Source organism: Drosophila kikkawai, chromosome 3R (assembly GCF_030179895.1).
Source record: "Drosophila kikkawai strain 14028-0561.14 chromosome 3R, DkikHiC1v2, whole genome shotgun sequence".
NCBI classification, from domain to species: domain Eukaryota; kingdom Metazoa; phylum Arthropoda; class Insecta; order Diptera; family Drosophilidae; genus Drosophila; species Drosophila kikkawai.
Window position 1 is genome coordinate 15314869 of NC_091731.1, and position 18303 is coordinate 15333171.

Below are 18303 nucleotides of genomic sequence, written 5' to 3' on the forward strand. Positions count from 1 at the left end.
GCACGTGTTACAACTAAATGCGATTGCAGTTTATTTTTTTAATTTTTTATTTTTTTGTTTTACTCCACAAATTCAAGTTCAACAGCTCAAAAATAAAAGAAAAGAAATAACAAATGACTCGCTTAAAAATAAGGCGAATATCAATTCGGAAGTTGAGCAAAATGGGAGAAATCCGAACTGAAGTCAAAGAGAAATATTTTAAAAATGTCTTAATGAGGCATAAGCATGTGCATAGCTAAATGGTACAGTGGAGCATTGATTTTTGTTTCAACTTCAAAAGCATTTGCCGATTGCTAGAATTACAAAGTAGACCAAAATATGAAAGTGAACCAAACTATTGCAAAATGTTCGTAAACCCACACTATAAAGGTCCGCAAGCACTGACTGGAGTTCCGCTTTATGTTCAAAAACCGGCTCAAAAAAAGAGCGTTTAATATAATAAAAATCTAAATTTTACACTTTTGTGTTCAGTTTTCACCTATTTCTGACCCCGTTCGTTGTTAATAGTAGATCCGTTTTTGAACTATCAAAAAAAAAAAACTCTTTATGTCACAAAACAAGCGACCAGTAAGTCCTAGTGTTTTGCTTTTTGATTGTTTTAAAAACTAACTTCAATTACTTATAAACTCTCTGACAAGTTATTGAAGCATTACTGTACATTCGATTCCCCACAACATTGTGGTTGGTGCCACTCCTCCACAGCCCCAATACGCCATTTAAACTATACAAAAATACTACTAAAAGCCAAAGCATTTTACGTTTTATGGTTAGGGGTCCGGAGATCATAAAACACCCTACACAGTATCCCCAAAACTTCGCGCTGAATAAAAAATGCAAATGAATGCCAGGTGGGGAAATGGTCTCACCTTCGCATTTTGGCTGTAACCTTTAGTTTAGCTTCTAATTTTCGTACCGATTTACCCATAGCTCCTGCTCAAGTGTCATCTTCAGTTGAGGCTACCTGATTTTACCAGAAACTCTGCCGCCTGCCGCTTTTTCTGGGCTTTCACTTTCAATTAGAGACCAATGCACGCGACATGTGTGTACTCTAATTACTTCCCATCACACTTAATTGGACAATTTGTTCGACCAAGTCGGTCAGTGTGTGGGACCTGCTCTTCGGAGCACTGGGCCAGCCGGAAGAGAAGCTACGCCGATTTATGTATTTGGCTGTCATCGTAATTATGAGATATGCATCTATATCTGTATCTGAAGCCGAGACCGAATCCGAGCCCGAGTTCGTGTGTGTCTGGTGTGCAGTTCAATGTCGACAAACTTCGAATGCGTATGTAGAGTTCATGCCGCCACTCAGTTTCAGCTCGGCTTTCGGCTGTTTATTAATGGTCTTGTGCAGTTGCTTTATGCGTTAAATTCAATAAACATCGACAACATGAGCCCGGCACAGACGGAGAGTGAGACTTTGGAGACTGACTGACTGACAGCCAGCAAGTGGCAACTGGTCTTTGAAGGTTTTTGGCGTTTAAGTGTTATGGTCAAGGCTGTCGCTAGCATCCGCTGTGTGTCCAGTTCGTTAGTTCATTGATTTCCAATCAGCCTCAGTTCACCTCGGACTCGGACGCGGACTCAAAGTCTGGTGCTGGCCAAGATTAGCGGGCTGCGCTTTTTGCTCCATTGCTCTTTTTTTTTTTACCGCGTTCTCTAAGTGTTACGCATTAATTGAGTTTTAATGTACGCAGGCGATTGCTACAAGAATTGCCGCAAAAATTACAAAATTAGGAGCAAAACAAGGCAAGGAAGGGGCAGAATTTTTTGCTCAATCAATCGTATTCTTGCAGAAATCCCCACTCAGATAATTTTCATGCAAATTAAGCTATCTTGTCAAGTTCAAAAACATTAAATCCGTATAATGTACGCCACCAAAGACTGGCAGTATGTTTTTTCATTTTTATTCGCGTTCGTTGTAAAGGGGCTGGTTGTGTGTGAAATAAAACAAACTTTGAATAAAAACCCCTAATCGAATAAGTCGTTAAATGAACAGCAGCAGTCGTATCTTCAAATCGATGCTCCGGGGCATCGCAGCCAGTTCGTGTCCGAAGTCTTTTGTTTCCGCCAGGCGACATTGACTTTGAAATGGTTTGGCCTGAAGAAACAGTGAAAATTCGTATGGAAAATTTACGGAAATCGTCGCCTAAACAATGAACTGATTGATTGAATGGCGATCAGGAAACACAGGCGAGCATCTATAACCTAAACCTGACCGCTTGTAAAAAGTGTCTCGAGAAGACTGTGAGATGGAATGATATTCTATTCATTTTGATATAAAAAACCACACTTCGGGAAGTGGAACTGTATGGCGATTGCCCACTTTGATACCAATTGGGCCCGCCTTGAATGAGTTTAGGCGGAGAGTTCGTTAACGTTTACGTACCAAAAGCTGCGTAGAATCTTCGTCGAATTGCCAAAATATTTAGCAATTGAAATGAGCCGGAGCACCCGCCGCCTCGCACCGCCGCCAAATGAGATTCGGGCACGCGTCGGGCATTCCAACGCCGGCGACCTTCGCAATAGCGGAAGCTCGATGAAGCTACTGCCAAAGCTGAATTGGGCATCGCCCGGATCGCAATCCAAAGATTAAAAGGCGTCGGCGATCTGTGAATGAATCGATCGATGAAATTTTCGGCAAAGTGCAGGCCCCTCGCTTATTGTGTCTGTATTTACAAAAACACACACATATACATATATAGTATATAGTTTTTTATTTTGTGTGGGAAGCGAGGGCGTGGCCCGGCGGCAATCACTTGACAACCAAATGAGGCTCGAACCTGCATTTTTTTTTATTGCGTTGTTTTCTTTCCTTTGATTGAGCAATTAGCGATGGAGCCAAATGTCAGGGAGTCGGAGTCACAGTTGGAGTCAGTGCGTCTCGGCAATTGTAGACTTCTTTTCAGTCCCAAACAATGTAAAATGCAGTTGGCAGTGCAACGCCGCCGACTTGGAGAGTGAGTGAGGGAATGACGTGGCTGAAATGCATCAAGTGGCCACTGGAAGCTCGGTTCGGCTCCGTACCCCTTTGGCTGGGAGGCATTTTGGGGCCATTTAATTGCACAATCGCTTTTGCACATCTAGTAGCATTCAACTCCCGCCGCCAGCCAGCCAGCTCCCGCTTGCGCTCCCCATGATGAATGCCCGCCCGGAGTAGAGCTGGAGCTGTCAGATGGCTGCTATGATTTGGCGCACTGCAACATTCTCTCCCTTCTTACTATGCCGATTTAAAAATAGTTGCGCCACGGGAGGAGGCGGTCGTTCATTACGTTAATTATCGACATCTCATTAATGTCTGCATACATTTCACGCCACCTCCGCCGCCGCGATCGTTGGGTAATTAGCCCGAGTGTTCTCGACGCAGATCCTAGAACTGGCCCTCAAAAACATGCAATGACTGCCAGCCGAAGTGGTCACCTGCTCACCAATGATCGGCTGCCGAACGGAGCCGAGTCCGAAACCGAATCCGAATCCGATTGCGACTGCGAATCCGAAGCCCGTGTATCTGTGTATCTGTATCTGTATCTGTGGCCGCGGCGCATAGAAGACGGCTTGTAGGGCCCGGATATCGCTTAGTCTGCTGTCGGAGCGCCAACTGCCAAGTAATCGCTGGGTACTCGTGGAGCTGGCCGAGATCTGCCTTCTGCCGCCTCGTGTTCTGTGTTCTGGCCGCCAACGCCGCGTATACGTGATATTACCTCGAAGGATAACAGAATCCCAACGCCGTTTAGTGTTCGTTCTTTGCTGGATTCTCGTGTGCATTTGTGCCGTGTGCCGTGTCGTGCCGCAAATAAGCCACAGACAGATCCATCCGTTCAATATTTCGTCCCGAGAAATTATTCAATAAATTCAACAGAAAGGCAAGTGCTAAAGAACAAGAAGAGGAAAGACAATGGGAAATTGTGTTAAGATTTTATGCTAAATTATGCGCACACGCTCAGCTTTTGTTTGGGGCAACCTGTTAAAGGTTTTGAGACATTTTTGGGGTCATTGCGAAACGACCCAAGCCCAAAGCAGCTCCAAAGACCCGGGCATGGACGAATTCGAAAGAAAAATACAAACTAAATATTGTATAAATAAATAACATGTCGGCGGCGGTGGCCAGGCCTCGAAAGAGAGGAGCGGGATAGGTAAAAAAAAAAAAAACTGGCTTACAAAACCACCTGTAATGCCCGCCCCGAGATGAAGATGATGCCCCAAAACCCAAACCCACCAGCCAGCAAGTCGTCGGTTCGTATGGGCCAAGTCAATCACATTGCTAATGCGGCTGATATGTAAATCGCACACCGATTGATCAATTTCGAACGTTATTGTAATCCCTCGCATCTCTCGACCTAAAACAAGTTGCCACTGACTGCCAGTTGCATTACCCCCGATTTGTGCACAGGAAAAAAGTATTGATTGATGATCGATTGGCTATTAGTTTGTTGCAAAAGCAAGGCATATCTTAGCACCGATTTTTGCGAGTGCATGTCGCATCCGATTTCATTTTCATCCGATGGCATTATATCATCTTCGCTGCTGAGCTCTCCTCTTTAGCCCTGAATTTCGCTTTACATTTTCGACACAATGGGAACAACTGGACAAGTTTGCGATGTATAAATAGCAATCAGAAGAAGTGCTAAACGAAGAGATACACATCAGCGGAAATCCCAGAGTCAACTCTCGCTCATTTACGTTTATACTTTGGGCCAAGTTGCGATGTGATAAGAACCTGACAAGTTTATTGGGCGACCGACTGTTGTTAATGGGGTGTTTGTTGATCTTTTATTTCGAAATGGATTCATTCATGAAAACAGAATTGGTAGATCACGCCTTGTCTGAGCATACAGTTACCCATATTTCTCATTTTTCACCAATGTAATTCGGTTGGGCTTGCCCTTGGAAAGAGGCACTGATGCTGACGTTCACGCATGCGCACAATTTGTTTATTTATGATTTTATTGCTGTTTTCTTGGCGTCAACAGACGTCAAAAGTCTGTCTGTGGAGAGAGGGGACGGGGGCTGAGAGGGAGATAGTTAGGCTGTCGCTGAAATTATCTTGGTATCACACAGCGCCGAGGCCTGGGATTGGGTCCACAAAAGGTTTCTGCTGCACATCCGTTCGCACGTTGGCGGTCGACTTTAGCCCGAAAAAGGGAGAAAATGAAATTAACAAAAAGTCGCGGGTGACTTGTCTCCATGTTTATGACCACTTCGGTGACATTTCTGCGCCCTGGCAAATTACATTTTAATATTTTGAATCCAATTGGGGTCACATGCGCCGGCGGTCACACCTACAGTTAAAAAATCCATCTAATTTCCATCTGGTTTGGGATTTCTTAATTTTTTCTTTCGGCCGAGTGCGCCCGCGAGTGCCTTGTTTGCCCAACAAGCCGACAAAAAAGTTGATAATAATGGCAAGGTAAATAAATCGCGAGGCAGAACAAGGCGATGGCGATGGCGATAATGATGATGATGATGTAGGTGATGACAGTGGCAAATATTGGAGGTCAGAAGTTGCTGAGAATGAATATTTATGGGAGTTGTGTTGGGCACCCAATGGGCCGGCTTGCTTATATGAATGACTAGGTCACTCTGGGCACCCTTGGGCCGGACCAGAATGGCTCTTGAAACTGCAAGTGCAATGACATTAATGTCATAAGCAAGAATAGTGACGGAGTCGAGTGTTATTGAAAACAATGATCGCTGAAACGAACCACTTGCTGGCTATTTTTCCGAAGCTGTTAATTGCCGCAGTATTTTTCCCCCCACATATCGGGGCACCTAATTGATCATAATTAAAAGAAGGGCCCGTCATCCAGCCGGTGATCAATGGAACTGCCTATCGATATATATTGAGTCGGCTTGTGGCAGGCGCAATTAGTGACTATTTGTCTGCGATGTAATTTATTCAGTCGTCGTCGCTGCCCAAACGAAAGACTGAGGCGACGAACTTTGACTTGTTTTTCGTGTGCATAGGGTGGGGAATATTAGAGAATATTTAACGGTGATTGAATATTTATAAGAATAAATTGGCAACATTTGAATAATCCAATGCGAGAAGAAAGCTAATCCGGAAAATTGTCCATTAGCATCGCCTGCGACACGGGGGGGCGTAGAATGGCCGATCTAATCGGCGGCTGGTGTAGATCCCACACACAGGGGGGGACTCGATCGCCAACATATCGCTGCTGAATTGACTCAATTAGCACTCACAGAGATCTGTTGTAATGGAAACCTTGTCAATTCCGTTTAATTGCTGCCAGGAATGCCCGCAAGTCAGTTAATCTCACTTTCCCAATGGAATTTTTCTGACCAGCTACACGGAAGTCACCGATTGCTCAAATCGACTAATTTATGCGCCTGCATCAGCTCGCTGTAGCGACTAGTTCAAGGTCAGAGCACGAACTAAGGCTAATGCAAAATAGTTAAGCCAATAACACACCAATCTGCATACGAAAAAGAAACATTTAGCGGCCAGTGGGCATATAAAACGCCTTCGACAGCCGCCGTCGAGGTGTTTATGTTTGCCCAGTCGGCATAGGCACGCCCAAAAAAGCAAAAAAAAAAAAATAATAATAATAATAAAAGAAAAAGAAAAACCGAAGTGAACTGGGAGCACAAAATATGGCGACTGCTCTCCAATGCAAGAGATCAGGTCGGTCGATTTGGGGCTACAGCTACAGCTTCGGCATCGGTTTTTTGTTTCCTCAAAACGTGCGACCTTGGTAGCGATTTTTAATGCGTTGCCGATGCTGATGCCGATGCCGATGTCGATGCCATTGCCTTAGGTCCATTCAATCGCTTGATCAGAGGCTGCCGCTCCGGCTTCGACTTCAATTTTATGCCCTGTCTTTTGTTGCGGCCCGTCCTCAACATTCCGGAGCGATGCGATGCCATGCGATGCTCAGTGGCCTCTTATCAGCCTAGAGAGTCTGTAAATGTGTAGAACCTGCCTTCGGAATCCGCGAAGCATAGTGGGCGCACATTGCGCATACGCCACATGTGCTGGGCGAACCTAAAATGGTGGCCAGAGCTTGGCGACAGAACAAAACGTGCGACTCTTTGGGGCGGCGCGTGTCTAGAATTTATCGGCCGACTTCTGGCAGTGCTGATTATCGCATAATAATAAACTGGAATGTGACGTCAGGGCGGGTGATATTTCTATTTATTTACTCTGCCATTATTGGGCTTCACTTAATATTTGCTCGGTTGGTGCCGCCGTTGCTGCCACGCACTCTCGTTCACTGTTAAACGCTAATTGACAGGCAAATGGCCGTCAGTTTTGCTGGAAAAATAGCGAAAATTTTGCGCAATTTTTAGCCTGATTTTATGCAAAAAAGAGATCAGGGCCCAATGTTTGGCGTGGCGAATTTCGGGAATTTCTGGCTGCCGGATGGCGGGAAGCAAATTCTATAATTCATATGCAAAATAATGCTGACTGAACAGTTCTCTCTGCCTTTTGCTATTTGGCCATAAAGTCCAAGCTAATTTGCATTTGAACATCCAAACGTTTGGATAAAAAATCCAATAGTCAAATAGATAGGCAACATTTTACAGCAATTCGTATGGGATTTTTCTGGGCGGTGACGAGATGGAGAGTCCGCGGTTGATCTCAGAGACCGGAAGGCCAGGGGGAAACCACATGGAAGCGACGATGGCCTCCTGATACTAAACTGGAATTCTCCAATACTATCCAACTATTTATGACTGCTAAGTGGCCATAAAAAAGATCTTCTTCTACACGCTCGAAAGTCCCAAAACTAAAGCCAAGATCAAGCTCAGCCCTCGATCGTCGAATAAATCAAGAATTAAATTTCGCCCCTGACCGTGGCAAACCGGTAGAATATAGATAGACTTTGATTATATAACGCTTTGATTTTAGCTTATTATTTTATTTGAATTTTGCCGGTGAAATTCGACCGATGAGAAATTCGAGTGGAAATCGTTAACAGGTTAGTGGAACAGCCACATATATAAGTATGTTATTGATTATAGAACGATTACCGCTGGCAAATAAAACAAGTTTATAATCGAACGAGGATATTTGCATAGACAGATTCAAGTTCCTGTTACTTACAAACGACTCGAACACAACATAATTCCCACCGCTAGTTAGTTCTTGGCCACTTCGAAGGCTGGAAAGTAACTCAAATGGGTTTCTTCACACCCTCAAAAGCCACACGAAAGCCCTGCCTCGGGTGGCGGCAGCGGTCGATTGGAACTGCCGGCCTTGCAAAAGCACTCGACAATGGCACTCGAATAAATGCAAATAAGTCGGACGAAATTCTCGTTAGTCAATATCTGGCTGAATGAATGCATTTTGGGCGCGCGCAGCTCCGCCAAGAGCGCGATGACTGAACAGAAAACGCTCGAGCTGGCGCTCGCTGGGTGATTCCATAATGGCGTTCACTTGGAGTGCGAGTGCGAATCGGAGTCGCAGATGGCAGGTGCCCACGTAATTAATAGAGAGCCCCGGCCCGGCCAAATGATGGCTCAAATGGCCAAGTGAGTTACACGAATGCGCCAACTGGGCCAGCTACTTGGCCAAGATCTCAGCTCGTTGCCCAATGCGGTGCGTTGAGAGTGCCATTATGAGGCGAAACCGCCAAGTCACCGGTCACTGTTGCCAAAGGACCAATAATACCGACCATCAACGTTCGCCAGAGTGGCGTCCATCAAGGCGTCTCTCCTCTGAGAAGACAATACCTTTAAATTATAGCCACTTGGGCCTCTCAAAGGTCGTCCTTGACTAACCAGTCTCTTGATATTCTTCCGGAAAGATATGAAAGAAACAAAGGGAATAGTTCTTAAATCTTTTCAACTTGAACTTGTTCTGCTCTGTCACAAAAAATAAAGTATCGAATAACCAACACTGAGAGAATGTGGACTGAAAAGTTATTTTAATTGATTAAACCCTTCAAATTTTAAGAAAGCTTAACATGAGAATAAACAAAAAAAACAAACTATAATTAAAATTAAAAAGAAAAACAAACTTTATTTAAATTTTTTCAACTGTAACTAAAACCCCAAGAATGAAATATAAAGTCTATATCATAAATAAAGTAAATATAAAAATATTATCAAGGGATACAACCAGTTAAAATTGTCAATATTTATGAGTTGTGACTGACCAAAGGATTCAGACTGAACTGAGCTCCATTGTCTAGCCAAGCGAATTTCATGAACATCACAAATTGAGATCCAACAACCAGTTTCTCCTCCCTGAACCATAAAATTAATGATGCATGGACCTGCCGCGCTGTCCTTGGACTATCCTGCCTCCTGTGGTCATATCGGGCTGGGTTTTTCCAACAGCCAGAAGCAGGGAGAAGGAGGAGAATCAGCGGCTAATTTGGTCAAGTTAACGAACGATGAACATGAAACCAGTTCTGGGCACGTAACCCGGCCGCATCGGGTCCCTTATTTTCGTCGGCTAACCGCCACTTAACAACAACAATGAACAATGTAAATCATAATGTTGGCCGAAAGAATTAAACGCGCAGCGAGGAATTGCTGATGCGACAGTTCATTCGGAGCTGAGCTCTTGGTAAATTGTGAATTTAAACTGTTTGCCTGGTCGACTTTTTTCTTTTCCGCCACTTCAACATAAATCACCAGGTTATTGGCACTAGGGAATTTGCAGAGCTACGCCTGATTTACACGATTAAACTAATATGACATTTCTCACCCGCAATCATCCGTATATACCTACACATATATTCACGCATATAGTATATTCTGATCCAGCGTAGGTGAGGCTTCGCCTTGGCCAGCATTGGCTTGTGTGCTCCGCTGATTAACAGGAAATGCTCGCAGCGCCAAAACCAAACACAGATCGAATGCGTTTCGCGTCTATTAACTATCTCCACGGCCGCCGAAGGTGCTAATACGCGGCAGTGCATCATAATTCACCCCTCTAGAGTCTAGACCCCCAAAATTCTTGTCCAGGCTAATAATTTTTGATTACTCTTTATTTACAGTTGGCAAGATGTCGTCGGTCAGGCTAAACGAGACGACAACCATTGTTGACCGGATGGTCAACTTCTTTGTGGAGCACGAGGATCTGCGCACCAAGGTGGGTATTGCAAACAAACGAATCCAAATCTAGGTGGATTTTATATATTTGCTTGTAAAACTTTTAACTTGAAAACTGGAGTTATGATCAGTCTTTAATTCTGTAGTTTGTCTTCTTTAGTTATTTAAATTTTTAGTGGAGTCATTCTGTTTTTGTTAATTTATTTCTAAAAACTTGTTTCCTAATAACATGATTTCGCGACATTATGCCTTCGAATGTATTTATTTATGTTTATCGTAAAGAAATTTTATTAAAGATTTAATTAACTTATTAAAATCAAGAGATAACTGCTTAGTGTTGGTATTAAAATAATTTTAGGAAATTATCACGATTTTAACTTCTTACTCCTGCAGAGCTGGTTCCTTTCGAATGCCCCCGGACCGCTTTTCATGATCCTCGCCGCCTACCTGTACTTCTGCCTGTACGCCGGACCCCGCTACATGCGTGACCGCAAGCCCTTCGAGCTGAAGAACACGCTGCTGGTCTACAACGCGGTTCAGGTGCTCCTCAGCTGGGTGCTCTTCTACGAGGGCTACAAGGGCGGCTGGGGCGGACACTACAGCTTCCGCTGTCAGCCGGTTCCGTATGAGTCAGATCCGATTTCCATGCGGGTTCGTAGTCACAAAAAGTCAGCTTATAGTATATATATACTTAACCCACTTATCCCCATTTCAGATGGCCCGCGCCGTGTGGCTGTACTACATTGCCAAGATCACAGAGCTGCTGGACACTGTGTTCTTTGTGCTGCGCAAGAAGCAGCGCCAGATCTCGTTCCTTCATCTGTACCACCACTCGCTCATGCCCGTGTGCGCCTTCATCGGGGTGAAGTACTTCGCCGGCGGCCATGGCACGCTGCTGGGCTTCATCAACTCGTTCATCCACATCATCATGTACGCCTACTACCTGCTCTCCGCAATGGGACCCAAGGTGCAGAAGTATCTGTGGTGGAAGAAGTACATCACCATCCTGCAGATTGTGAGTGCTCACAGATGATTCATCGGGGAGTTGTCCTGGCTAACCTTTCTGTTCTTTTTAGGTCCAATTCCTGATCATCTTCGTGCACACGCTGCAGATTCAGTTCCAGCCCAACTGCAACTTCCCCAAGTCCATTGCCGCCCTGCTGACCTTCAACGCCGGCCTGTTCACCTACATGTTCAGCGCCTTCTACGTGGCCAACTACAAGAAGGAGGCGGCTGCCCAGGCCAAGTTGGCGGCGAAAAAGGAGTAGGGAGCGACGTTAGTTGGAGCTCCCCTAATCTGTACACACTTACACTTACATTTATGGTCCTGTCCCTTCCCTCCCTGCTCCCTCGCCCATCCCGCTTCCAATACCCCGCACCCATTCCCGTTCCAATCCCTAGGTATATAGATGAATATTATACAGCCTGTAGTTCCGTAAGCTTGTTTCGTAGTATTTCGTTAGCTTGAGGATAGCGGCCCCTTTTGTACTTGTTTGGATCAGTCGCCATTGCAGGGTGCAAGAGATCGTTGCACTTTCTGTATTGGGATAGTGTAATAGTACCAAATATTATAGTTTAGTGATTGGATTTTATCCTACGGACTTGGCATGCAATGAAAGTCAATGGCAAAGGCCGCCAGCAGGGCAGGCAAATGGCATGGGTTACTCCGAACAGTAGTGACCTGTGAACTTTTGCCTGCCAACGGCACCTGTTTTGCCAATGCCCCCACTTTATGATGCAATGTAATCTTGTATATTTTATTTGCGAACAATAAACAAACGATTCATTAGGTAAACTATGGAAATCTGCCTTTATTTACTTGGGTTTTCTTCTGTACGAACTATAAGTACCCAGCACGTGAAAAGTATTAAAAATGAACTTCAATATTTGAGGTTTTGGGATTTACAAATACCCTCTTTGAAGTAATAAAATGTATAGTATATAACTTTACTTACATCTTACCAATTATGACACCACCAAAAAGTATTCTATGGAATTCAAAGTACTCTCATTTTCTTGTTTATTTAGATTCGATTCACTGTGTTGTCGGTTAGTCTGGTTTTGGCTGCACATGGGAAAACAACAATTGAACTTGATAAGCTTCATTGATAAGCCGCTTTGTTCGTCTCAAAACAGTAATGGAAGCTGAACTTAAAACGCTGCTCTCCCGAAACGCCGTTCCGATTGTGGATCTGGAGAACTGCGTTGATGGCGTGGCTGATGCCGTGGCCCAAAAGCTAAGGAAGGCTCTGTCAGAGCAGGGCTATGCTTTGCTCATAAACCACGGAATTTCGAATAAAAAGGTAAAGTAGTTTAGACAGTTCCCGAGTTTGAACCCCAAGTAAATGGTCTTCTTAGATCAAGACTGCCTGGGACTATTTCGATGGATTTGTGGACTTGCCAGATGAGGTTAAGGCAACCTACGAACGCACCAAGGCTCCGGATGGGGAAAACCACGGTTATGTGAGTCCCGGAATGGAGCGATTCGATGGAAGGACCCCGGAACTGCGGCATGCGTACAATATCTGCAAGCTGGGTCGGGATTTTTTACCAGAAAAGCAATTCCCAGGATTTACGGAGCATATTAACTCCCTGACCGATGACTTCAATGCCCTCGGTAGGTTTATCCTTCAGGTTCTGGCCCTGTCCCTAGGTGCTCCGGAGTCATTCTTCATCGACAAGCACTCGTACATGTTGTCCGACGATCGCTTTAATCTGACCACCCTGCGGATGCTCTACTACCCGCCGGTGGAGGACATAAGTTCTAAAGACATTGTTCGCTGTGGAGCCCACGCCGATTACTGCACCTTCACCCTTCTCTCCCAGGATTCGGAGGGAGGGTTGGAGGTGAAGCTGCGTGGCAGCGATCAGTGGGAGAGGGTTGGTCATCTGCCGGGAGCACTTTTTATCAATTGTGGCGAAACCATGGCCTCGTGGACTAATCAGCTCTATCATGCTTTGGTACTTAAGGAGAATTTATTAGGTTTAATGTTAGTTTTAATTGATTTCACTTAATTCTAGCAACATCGAGTGGTGGTTCCTGAGCAGAAGGACACTCGCCATCGGGGCCGTCACTCCATGGCCTATTTTTGTCATCCCGATAGCTCAACGCTGATTGATTCGAGAGACTTACATATTGATTCGAAAAATGAAGTGTGAGTAAATTTTGTAAATTAATACGAAGTATTTTTACATATCACTAAGGTTTGTTATCTTTTCTTTTTCAGAATATATAATGCATATGATATAACTATGGCTTTGGCGAAAGGAGCTTATGGCCATAATTACTCTTAGAGTTCAACTCAAGTTTATAATATAATAATACATCCTTACCCCAGTAGATTTTTCTCGATATATAATATAAGCTTATTTTAGTTTAAACTATGCTGTAAATTGATCTGCCTTTTTATATTTACTTATTACTTACATGTATTTTAAAAACCCCAAAAGTATATAGCATTAAACATTTACGACATTCATGACAAGATAAGAACCAAGCAAGAGTACATAAAGAGGCATATTCCGGGTCACAAATGACCAGTCTTCTCGAGAACAGTGCCGCGCCCGCATCGTAATCGCCGCAGCTCGCAGATAATAATCATTTTTAGGCACAATCTCGATTTGTTGTTGATTTACCTCCCGACCGTTGTTTGTTAAGAATGATAAATACGAAGATAAGAGACGACAAACTCCAGACGCTAGTGTCACGCAGCGCTGTGCCGATCATCGATCTCGCCCATTGTGGTAAGTTCCCTCACCGCTCCCGCTTTCAATTAAATAAGTATAATTTAATGGGAAAGGTCAATGAAAACCATAAAGATCGTTTTATGAACAGTGCCTGTAATCGGTATATTTGCATTTTACAAAAATGTTCACCTTTTATAGTGAGGACTTTATACTGGGAATCGGGATTATCAATACAAGGAATGTAGGAAAGGAGCTAGAAAAGTGGAAGTTGGACACAGCTTTGTTGTCGCAGATCCAGCCCATCCAATAGCTTAGTGAAGCTGATGCCTACATTGTTCCAAATTTGAAGAGTTATGCCCTCTAGTTGTTGGAAAGACTGTCTTTCCTTCGCCTCTGTATTCACTCCGCCTGAGAATATAAAAGTCTTTTCAATAAATTAAGCTTGTACCAACGCCAAGTGTCCTCGATATAGATGAACCCCTGGGCGTGCAGCAGCCACATGTTGTCTAGGTATAAGATTGATTATATAGTTTAATAGGAAAAGCTCTGCAAAAGAATATATTCATAGGAAATCGCATTATGTCAAAGGTTCCCAAACGAGCATACATATATCCAACCTTTATAAACTTTTAATTTTTATAATTAATGATCTCAATTGTAGGCAAGTCCCTAGTGAACCGTGTGGGCCAGCAACTGCACAAGGCTTTCACTGAAAAGGGAATTGCTTTCCTTGTGAATCATGGGATTTCCGAAGAGAAGGTAAGTTCGGCTTACATATTCCCATCTTAAAGGTTATGTCTACCCAATTTTTATTCCCTTGCTTAGATAAAAAATGTCTGGGATCAATTTGACAATTTCTTGGATCTCCCGGCTGAGGTTCAGGATCGCTACCGACGAAAGGATGGCGGAAATTCAGGATACGTTAGTCCCAGAGTAGAGCGGTTCGACAAAAAGACAACAGAACTTCGACATGCCTTCAATATTTGCCAACTCGATGATAGAAATATTCCGAAGGAACCGCTTCCAGATTTTGCAGATGACATTACCACACTAGCTAATGACCTGAAAGCCATGTCCACTTATATACTCAAGGCCATGGAGGCGGCCTTGGAGATTCCTGCCGCCTACTTTGTGGATAAGCACTCCCAAATGCTGACTGGGGATGATGTCAACATGAGCACCCTGAGGATGCTTTATTATCCGGCGATCGTGGACGACGAGCCGGGTCAGAGCGAGGGCGCCATTCGATGCGGGGCCCATGTGGACTATGGCACCTTCACCCTTCTCGCCCAGGACTCGGAGGGTGGCTTGGAGGTGCAACTACCGGGCAGCGAGAAGTGGGAACGCGTGGGCCATCTGCCAGGAGCCATTCTCATTAACGGCGGCGAGCTCCTGTCTATTTGGACGAGGAAGCGCTATCACGCCTTGGTAGGCTTACCTTTAATCGCGTCGAATCCTCTCATCTGATGTTCATTACTCTTTCCAGCCACACCGCGTTGTTATACCCGAACAGGATCATGTGCGCACTCGTGGCAGGCATTCCATCGCCTTTTTCTGTCATCCCAACAACTCAACAATGATAGCTCCCAACGATCTCTCCGAAGACGCGGAACAGACTGACGACAAGTAAGAGATAAGCCCTTTTCTAACGACTTTTTTAATGAATTTTTGCTTTTATTCGGTATGAATATAGAGTTTACAGCGCCTACGAGTTGATACAGCAAAAGTTCAATGACACCTACGGAGGCCGCTCGAAATAAATCAGTGAATCTCGGACATTAGCCGTTTACTGGATCTCTTTAATAAGAGTTTGAGAAATTACGCCAGAGAGCTTTTAATAAACTAGTATAACATATAGCATCTAGTAAATTGTACACTTTTGCTTGGGATTCATCGAGGAACCTTTAGAGCAGTTAAATTCTTGTGAGAACTCATCGAGGTTGGATAAGGTACCAATAACTCGTATGTATCCTGACGCATGTAGCTCGGAAGTCAAAGGCACTGCCAGTGAAGCATAATCTATGTCCTGGCAAAGCTTCTGAGCAAAGCTGAGGAAGAACAACTGCTTCGAGGTAAAGTTCAAGCTCGGCAATTGCTCGTTTTCCAGGTGTATTCTGGTGCCATCCACCTTTTTCTGCCTCTCAGACCACTCTTTGTAGGCGGCTAAGGCGAGACTTAAGCCTCCGTTGTCAGCGATATTCTCGGTCTGATCAGTGGTCTCCATATCTGGATAACCCCCGTACTGCTTTTTGTAGCAAACTTCCCGCTCCATGTAATTCTTATGGGATCGTCGATCCCACCAATTGTAAGTATCGCCATCAAGGTACCCAAGACCATCGCTGCTAAATCCATGGACAAGCTCATGCCCTATAAAAAAACCTAATGTGCCAAACTTGAGGGCCTTGGGATACGCATCGGCCCAGAAATAGTACCGCTGCAGGTAGGCCACCGGCATATTAATTTTGTTATGAAACAATATATATGCCGGAGAGTAGTAACTGTCAAGGATTTTGTCTGAAGTTCGCCGCACAGCCAAAATCTGCTTAACGCGTCTGAGATTCTCAAAGTAGTTGGAGCTGGTGAGGTTGAGCCCCTCGAACTTCTGGGTGAAGTTGATCGCCTCATAGTTTAGTAGATTTAGCGTCATTTTCTGCAGCTTGGCGTAGGCAGTCTTTTGTGTTGAATTTTGGATCCAATTCAGGTGCGGGCTAAAAAGGGTCCTGTTGAATGCGTCCTTGATCTGGTGCCAAATGTCCCTTATATCAGAGGCTGCCTTCTTGTGTCGTCGATAGAACATGTTGTCCAAGCTCCTGGGAATGTGCTTTCTGGTTAAATCCACGCACTCCTTTTTCAAGTTCGGGGAAGTACGCCATGGAAAGTCGAGAAAGTTTTTAACCAGATAATAGAATATGTAGTTCGCCACAGTCCGCTGAGGAAAGTTTTTGATTACTTCATTCAGGTGTCGAGTGTACGCCAAGTTTTCCACGAGAATAGTCTGCACCCCGACAAACGTGACATTTAACAAGCGATGCACATCCAAGAGGGGTTGGTGCTCTTCTTCTACTCGAAATGCTTTAACTTGACTTTTCCCGTCCTCTGGCATCCGACCCAGGGTCTCTTCAAACTCCAGCAGCTCCCGAGCCGTTTGCTCAGCCAGTCTGCTTTCAACGCCCAAATTACGCTTTAAGATGACCGCGATCCGATCCCGTTCCCTCATGTAATCCGCTGGAGGCTCCAGAATGAACTTGGGCGGACTTAGAACTGCCGTTCCCTCATCCGAACTCAATGCTTCTATGATTGCGCTTACTCCGTAGCGGTGACCGATGCGCCCAGAGGTTTCCAGCCAGTGGAAGTCCTCCTCCCGCCAAAAGTTTCCCACGAGCACTGGCATCGAGCCGAACTCGGAAATCAGCTCCTTGAGCTGCTGCTCGAATGTGTTGAACGTAAGCCGCGTACATGATTCGTAGAAGCGCTTCACCTGGACGTCCTCCGGAGTGTCGTGACCATGTTGCGGCGTGCTTAGCATCTCCTGAAGTTTCCGCTTGAAGCCCTTTTGCAAGGTTTCAATCGACCCTGTGCTGACCACCTCCAAAGCTCTGGCCGGGTTGATGTACTTATAGTTACCGCAGGCGAACTCGTAAAAGTTGCTACACGGATCGGCCGTCGTGTTCATAAAGCTCTTGATCTCGGCGGCCTTTGCTAGACGGAACAGCTGCCTCATGTACGGGGTGTGCTCCTGATCATCCTCGTTGGAGAAAGACGCCTGGACATTGTCCGCATGTAGGACAAGGAAATTCAACAGGAATAGAAAAGGCCCACGCATTGCTCTTGTTCGGTTCCACTAAAACAATGGACTGAATTAAGGGGAAATGTTGAAGTGTATTTATTGTCGAAAAAAATTCAAATAGCACCATGTTCTTATCGCTTAAAATAAAAAATTCCCGTGAATTGAGTCATTTGAGCTCAAATGATTAGAATTGATGGTTCAACCCGTTCTCAAATAATTCAATAGTTATTGCTACAATTAAGTAGGAATTTTTACAACTGTTTACAAATCTTAATTTGATTTTACAGAAATGTTTTAGTTAGTTTGTCTCCTAAGTATAAGAACTTACTAAATTTGTATTTATTAGAAACTTGTTTTCAGTTTTTTCGATCTTCTTTTATGGCAGTAGGATAATATTTGAATTCTAAGTCTAATTTTTTTGAAACTGTGCTCCATGAGTACCTGAGTTTTGATGAAAGATTTCTATTTTAAAATGGAAATGCTAACGGTCGATTGGTTATGATCGTATCGTATCGTAGTGCAGAACCCAACATCGATAGTTTCGACATCAGCTAGTGCGAGTGCGATCGGTTTCGATGTAGATATTTTGTGGTACATTTAAACTGTTTAAATACGTTTTATTTTTAATTAGAATATAAAATATATATATTTTTTTTTTGCTATCAGGCGTTGTATCGGGGTTTTAAGTTCGCCTCCCCCACTTGTCTTACGTTGTCTTACGTCGGAAAATAACGATTTCGATCAGGCTACGTTTCGAACAACGTAGCCTGATCGAAATCGTTATTTTCCGACGTAAGACAACGTAA

The 18303-nt window shown here is 44.3% G+C and overlaps 4 protein-coding genes across 7 annotated transcripts; 3 read left to right on the top strand and 1 right to left on the bottom strand.

The window, feature by feature from the left end:
* Window positions 1–3572: 3572 nt before the first annotated feature.
* On the top strand, window positions 3573–11827 carry LOC108084048 (very long chain fatty acid elongase AAEL008004). Its single transcript, XM_017180065.3, has 5 exons — window positions 3573–3863; window positions 9969–10063; window positions 10417–10674; window positions 10739–11038; window positions 11100–11827. The coding sequence occupies exons 2-5, from the start codon at window positions 9977–9979 to the stop codon at window positions 11289–11291; spliced, it is 837 nt and encodes a 278-aa protein (XP_017035554.1). The 5' UTR covers window positions 3573–3863; window positions 9969–9976; the 3' UTR covers window positions 11292–11827.
* Window positions 11828–12093: 266 nt separating this feature from the next.
* Window positions 12094–13382, top strand: LOC108084282 (uncharacterized). The gene is made up of 4 exons (XM_017180437.2): window positions 12094–12326; window positions 12382–12984; window positions 13045–13178; window positions 13251–13382. The coding sequence occupies exons 1-4, from the start codon at window positions 12162–12164 to the stop codon at window positions 13315–13317; spliced, it is 969 nt and encodes a 322-aa protein (XP_017035926.1). The 5' UTR covers window positions 12094–12161; the 3' UTR covers window positions 13318–13382.
* A 255-nt stretch (window positions 13383–13637) lies between these two features.
* LOC108084281 (uncharacterized) lies at window positions 13638–15579 on the top strand. Its single transcript, XM_017180436.2, has 5 exons — window positions 13638–13767; window positions 14372–14469; window positions 14536–15138; window positions 15197–15336; window positions 15404–15579. The coding sequence occupies exons 1-5, from the start codon at window positions 13683–13685 to the stop codon at window positions 15468–15470; spliced, it is 993 nt and encodes a 330-aa protein (XP_017035925.1). The 5' UTR covers window positions 13638–13682; the 3' UTR covers window positions 15471–15579.
* Window positions 15563–17942, bottom strand: LOC108084280 (endothelin-converting enzyme homolog). Of its 4 annotated transcripts, none has more exons than XM_017180435.3 (2): window positions 17826–17942; window positions 15563–17564 (listed from the first exon to the last, which is right to left on the bottom strand). In XM_017180435.3, exon 2 carries the CDS (start codon window positions 17531–17533, stop codon window positions 15572–15574), a length of 1962 nt encoding a protein of 653 aa, XP_017035924.1. In that variant the 5' UTR covers window positions 17534–17564; window positions 17826–17942; the 3' UTR covers window positions 15563–15571. The 4 variants fall into 4 exon arrangements, with proteins under 4 accessions (XP_017035924.1, XP_070143086.1, XP_070143085.1 ...); XM_070286985.1 differs by having other exon boundaries at window positions 15563–17551; window positions 17826–17940; XM_070286984.1 differs by having other exon boundaries at window positions 15563–17634; window positions 17826–17916.
* Window positions 17943–18303: the final 361 nt, after the last annotated feature.

Excerpts from the sequence above, each read along its gene's own strand:
- LOC108084048 (XM_017180065.3), top strand. The coding sequence starts at position 9,977 with ATGTCGTCGGTCAGGCTAAACGAGACGACAACCATTGTTGACCGGATG. Across the intron at positions 10,675-10,738 it reads CAGATCCGATTTCCATGCGG|ATGGCCCGCGCCGTGTGGCT; the intron begins GTTCGTAGTCAC and ends TCCCCATTTCAG. Across the intron at positions 11,039-11,099 it reads ACATCACCATCCTGCAGATT|GTCCAATTCCTGATCATCTT; the intron begins GTGAGTGCTCAC and ends TGTTCTTTTTAG.
- LOC108084282 (XM_017180437.2), top strand. The coding sequence starts at position 12,162 with ATGGAAGCTGAACTTAAAACGCTGCTCTCCCGAAACGCCGTTCCGATT. Across the intron at positions 12,327-12,381 it reads ACGGAATTTCGAATAAAAAG|ATCAAGACTGCCTGGGACTA; the intron begins GTAAAGTAGTTT and ends TGGTCTTCTTAG. Across the intron at positions 13,179-13,250 it reads ATTGATTCGAAAAATGAAGT|AATATATAATGCATATGATA; the intron begins GTGAGTAAATTT and ends TTTCTTTTTCAG.
- LOC108084281 (XM_017180436.2), top strand. The coding sequence starts at position 13,683 with ATGATAAATACGAAGATAAGAGACGACAAACTCCAGACGCTAGTGTCA. Across the intron at positions 13,768-14,371 it reads CATCGATCTCGCCCATTGTG|GCAAGTCCCTAGTGAACCGT; the intron begins GTAAGTTCCCTC and ends TCTCAATTGTAG. Across the intron at positions 15,139-15,196 it reads GGAAGCGCTATCACGCCTTG|CCACACCGCGTTGTTATACC; the intron begins GTAGGCTTACCT and ends TACTCTTTCCAG.
- LOC108084280 (XM_017180435.3), bottom strand. The coding sequence starts at position 17,533 with ATGCGTGGGCCTTTTCTATTCCTGTTGAATTTCCTTGTCCTACATGCG.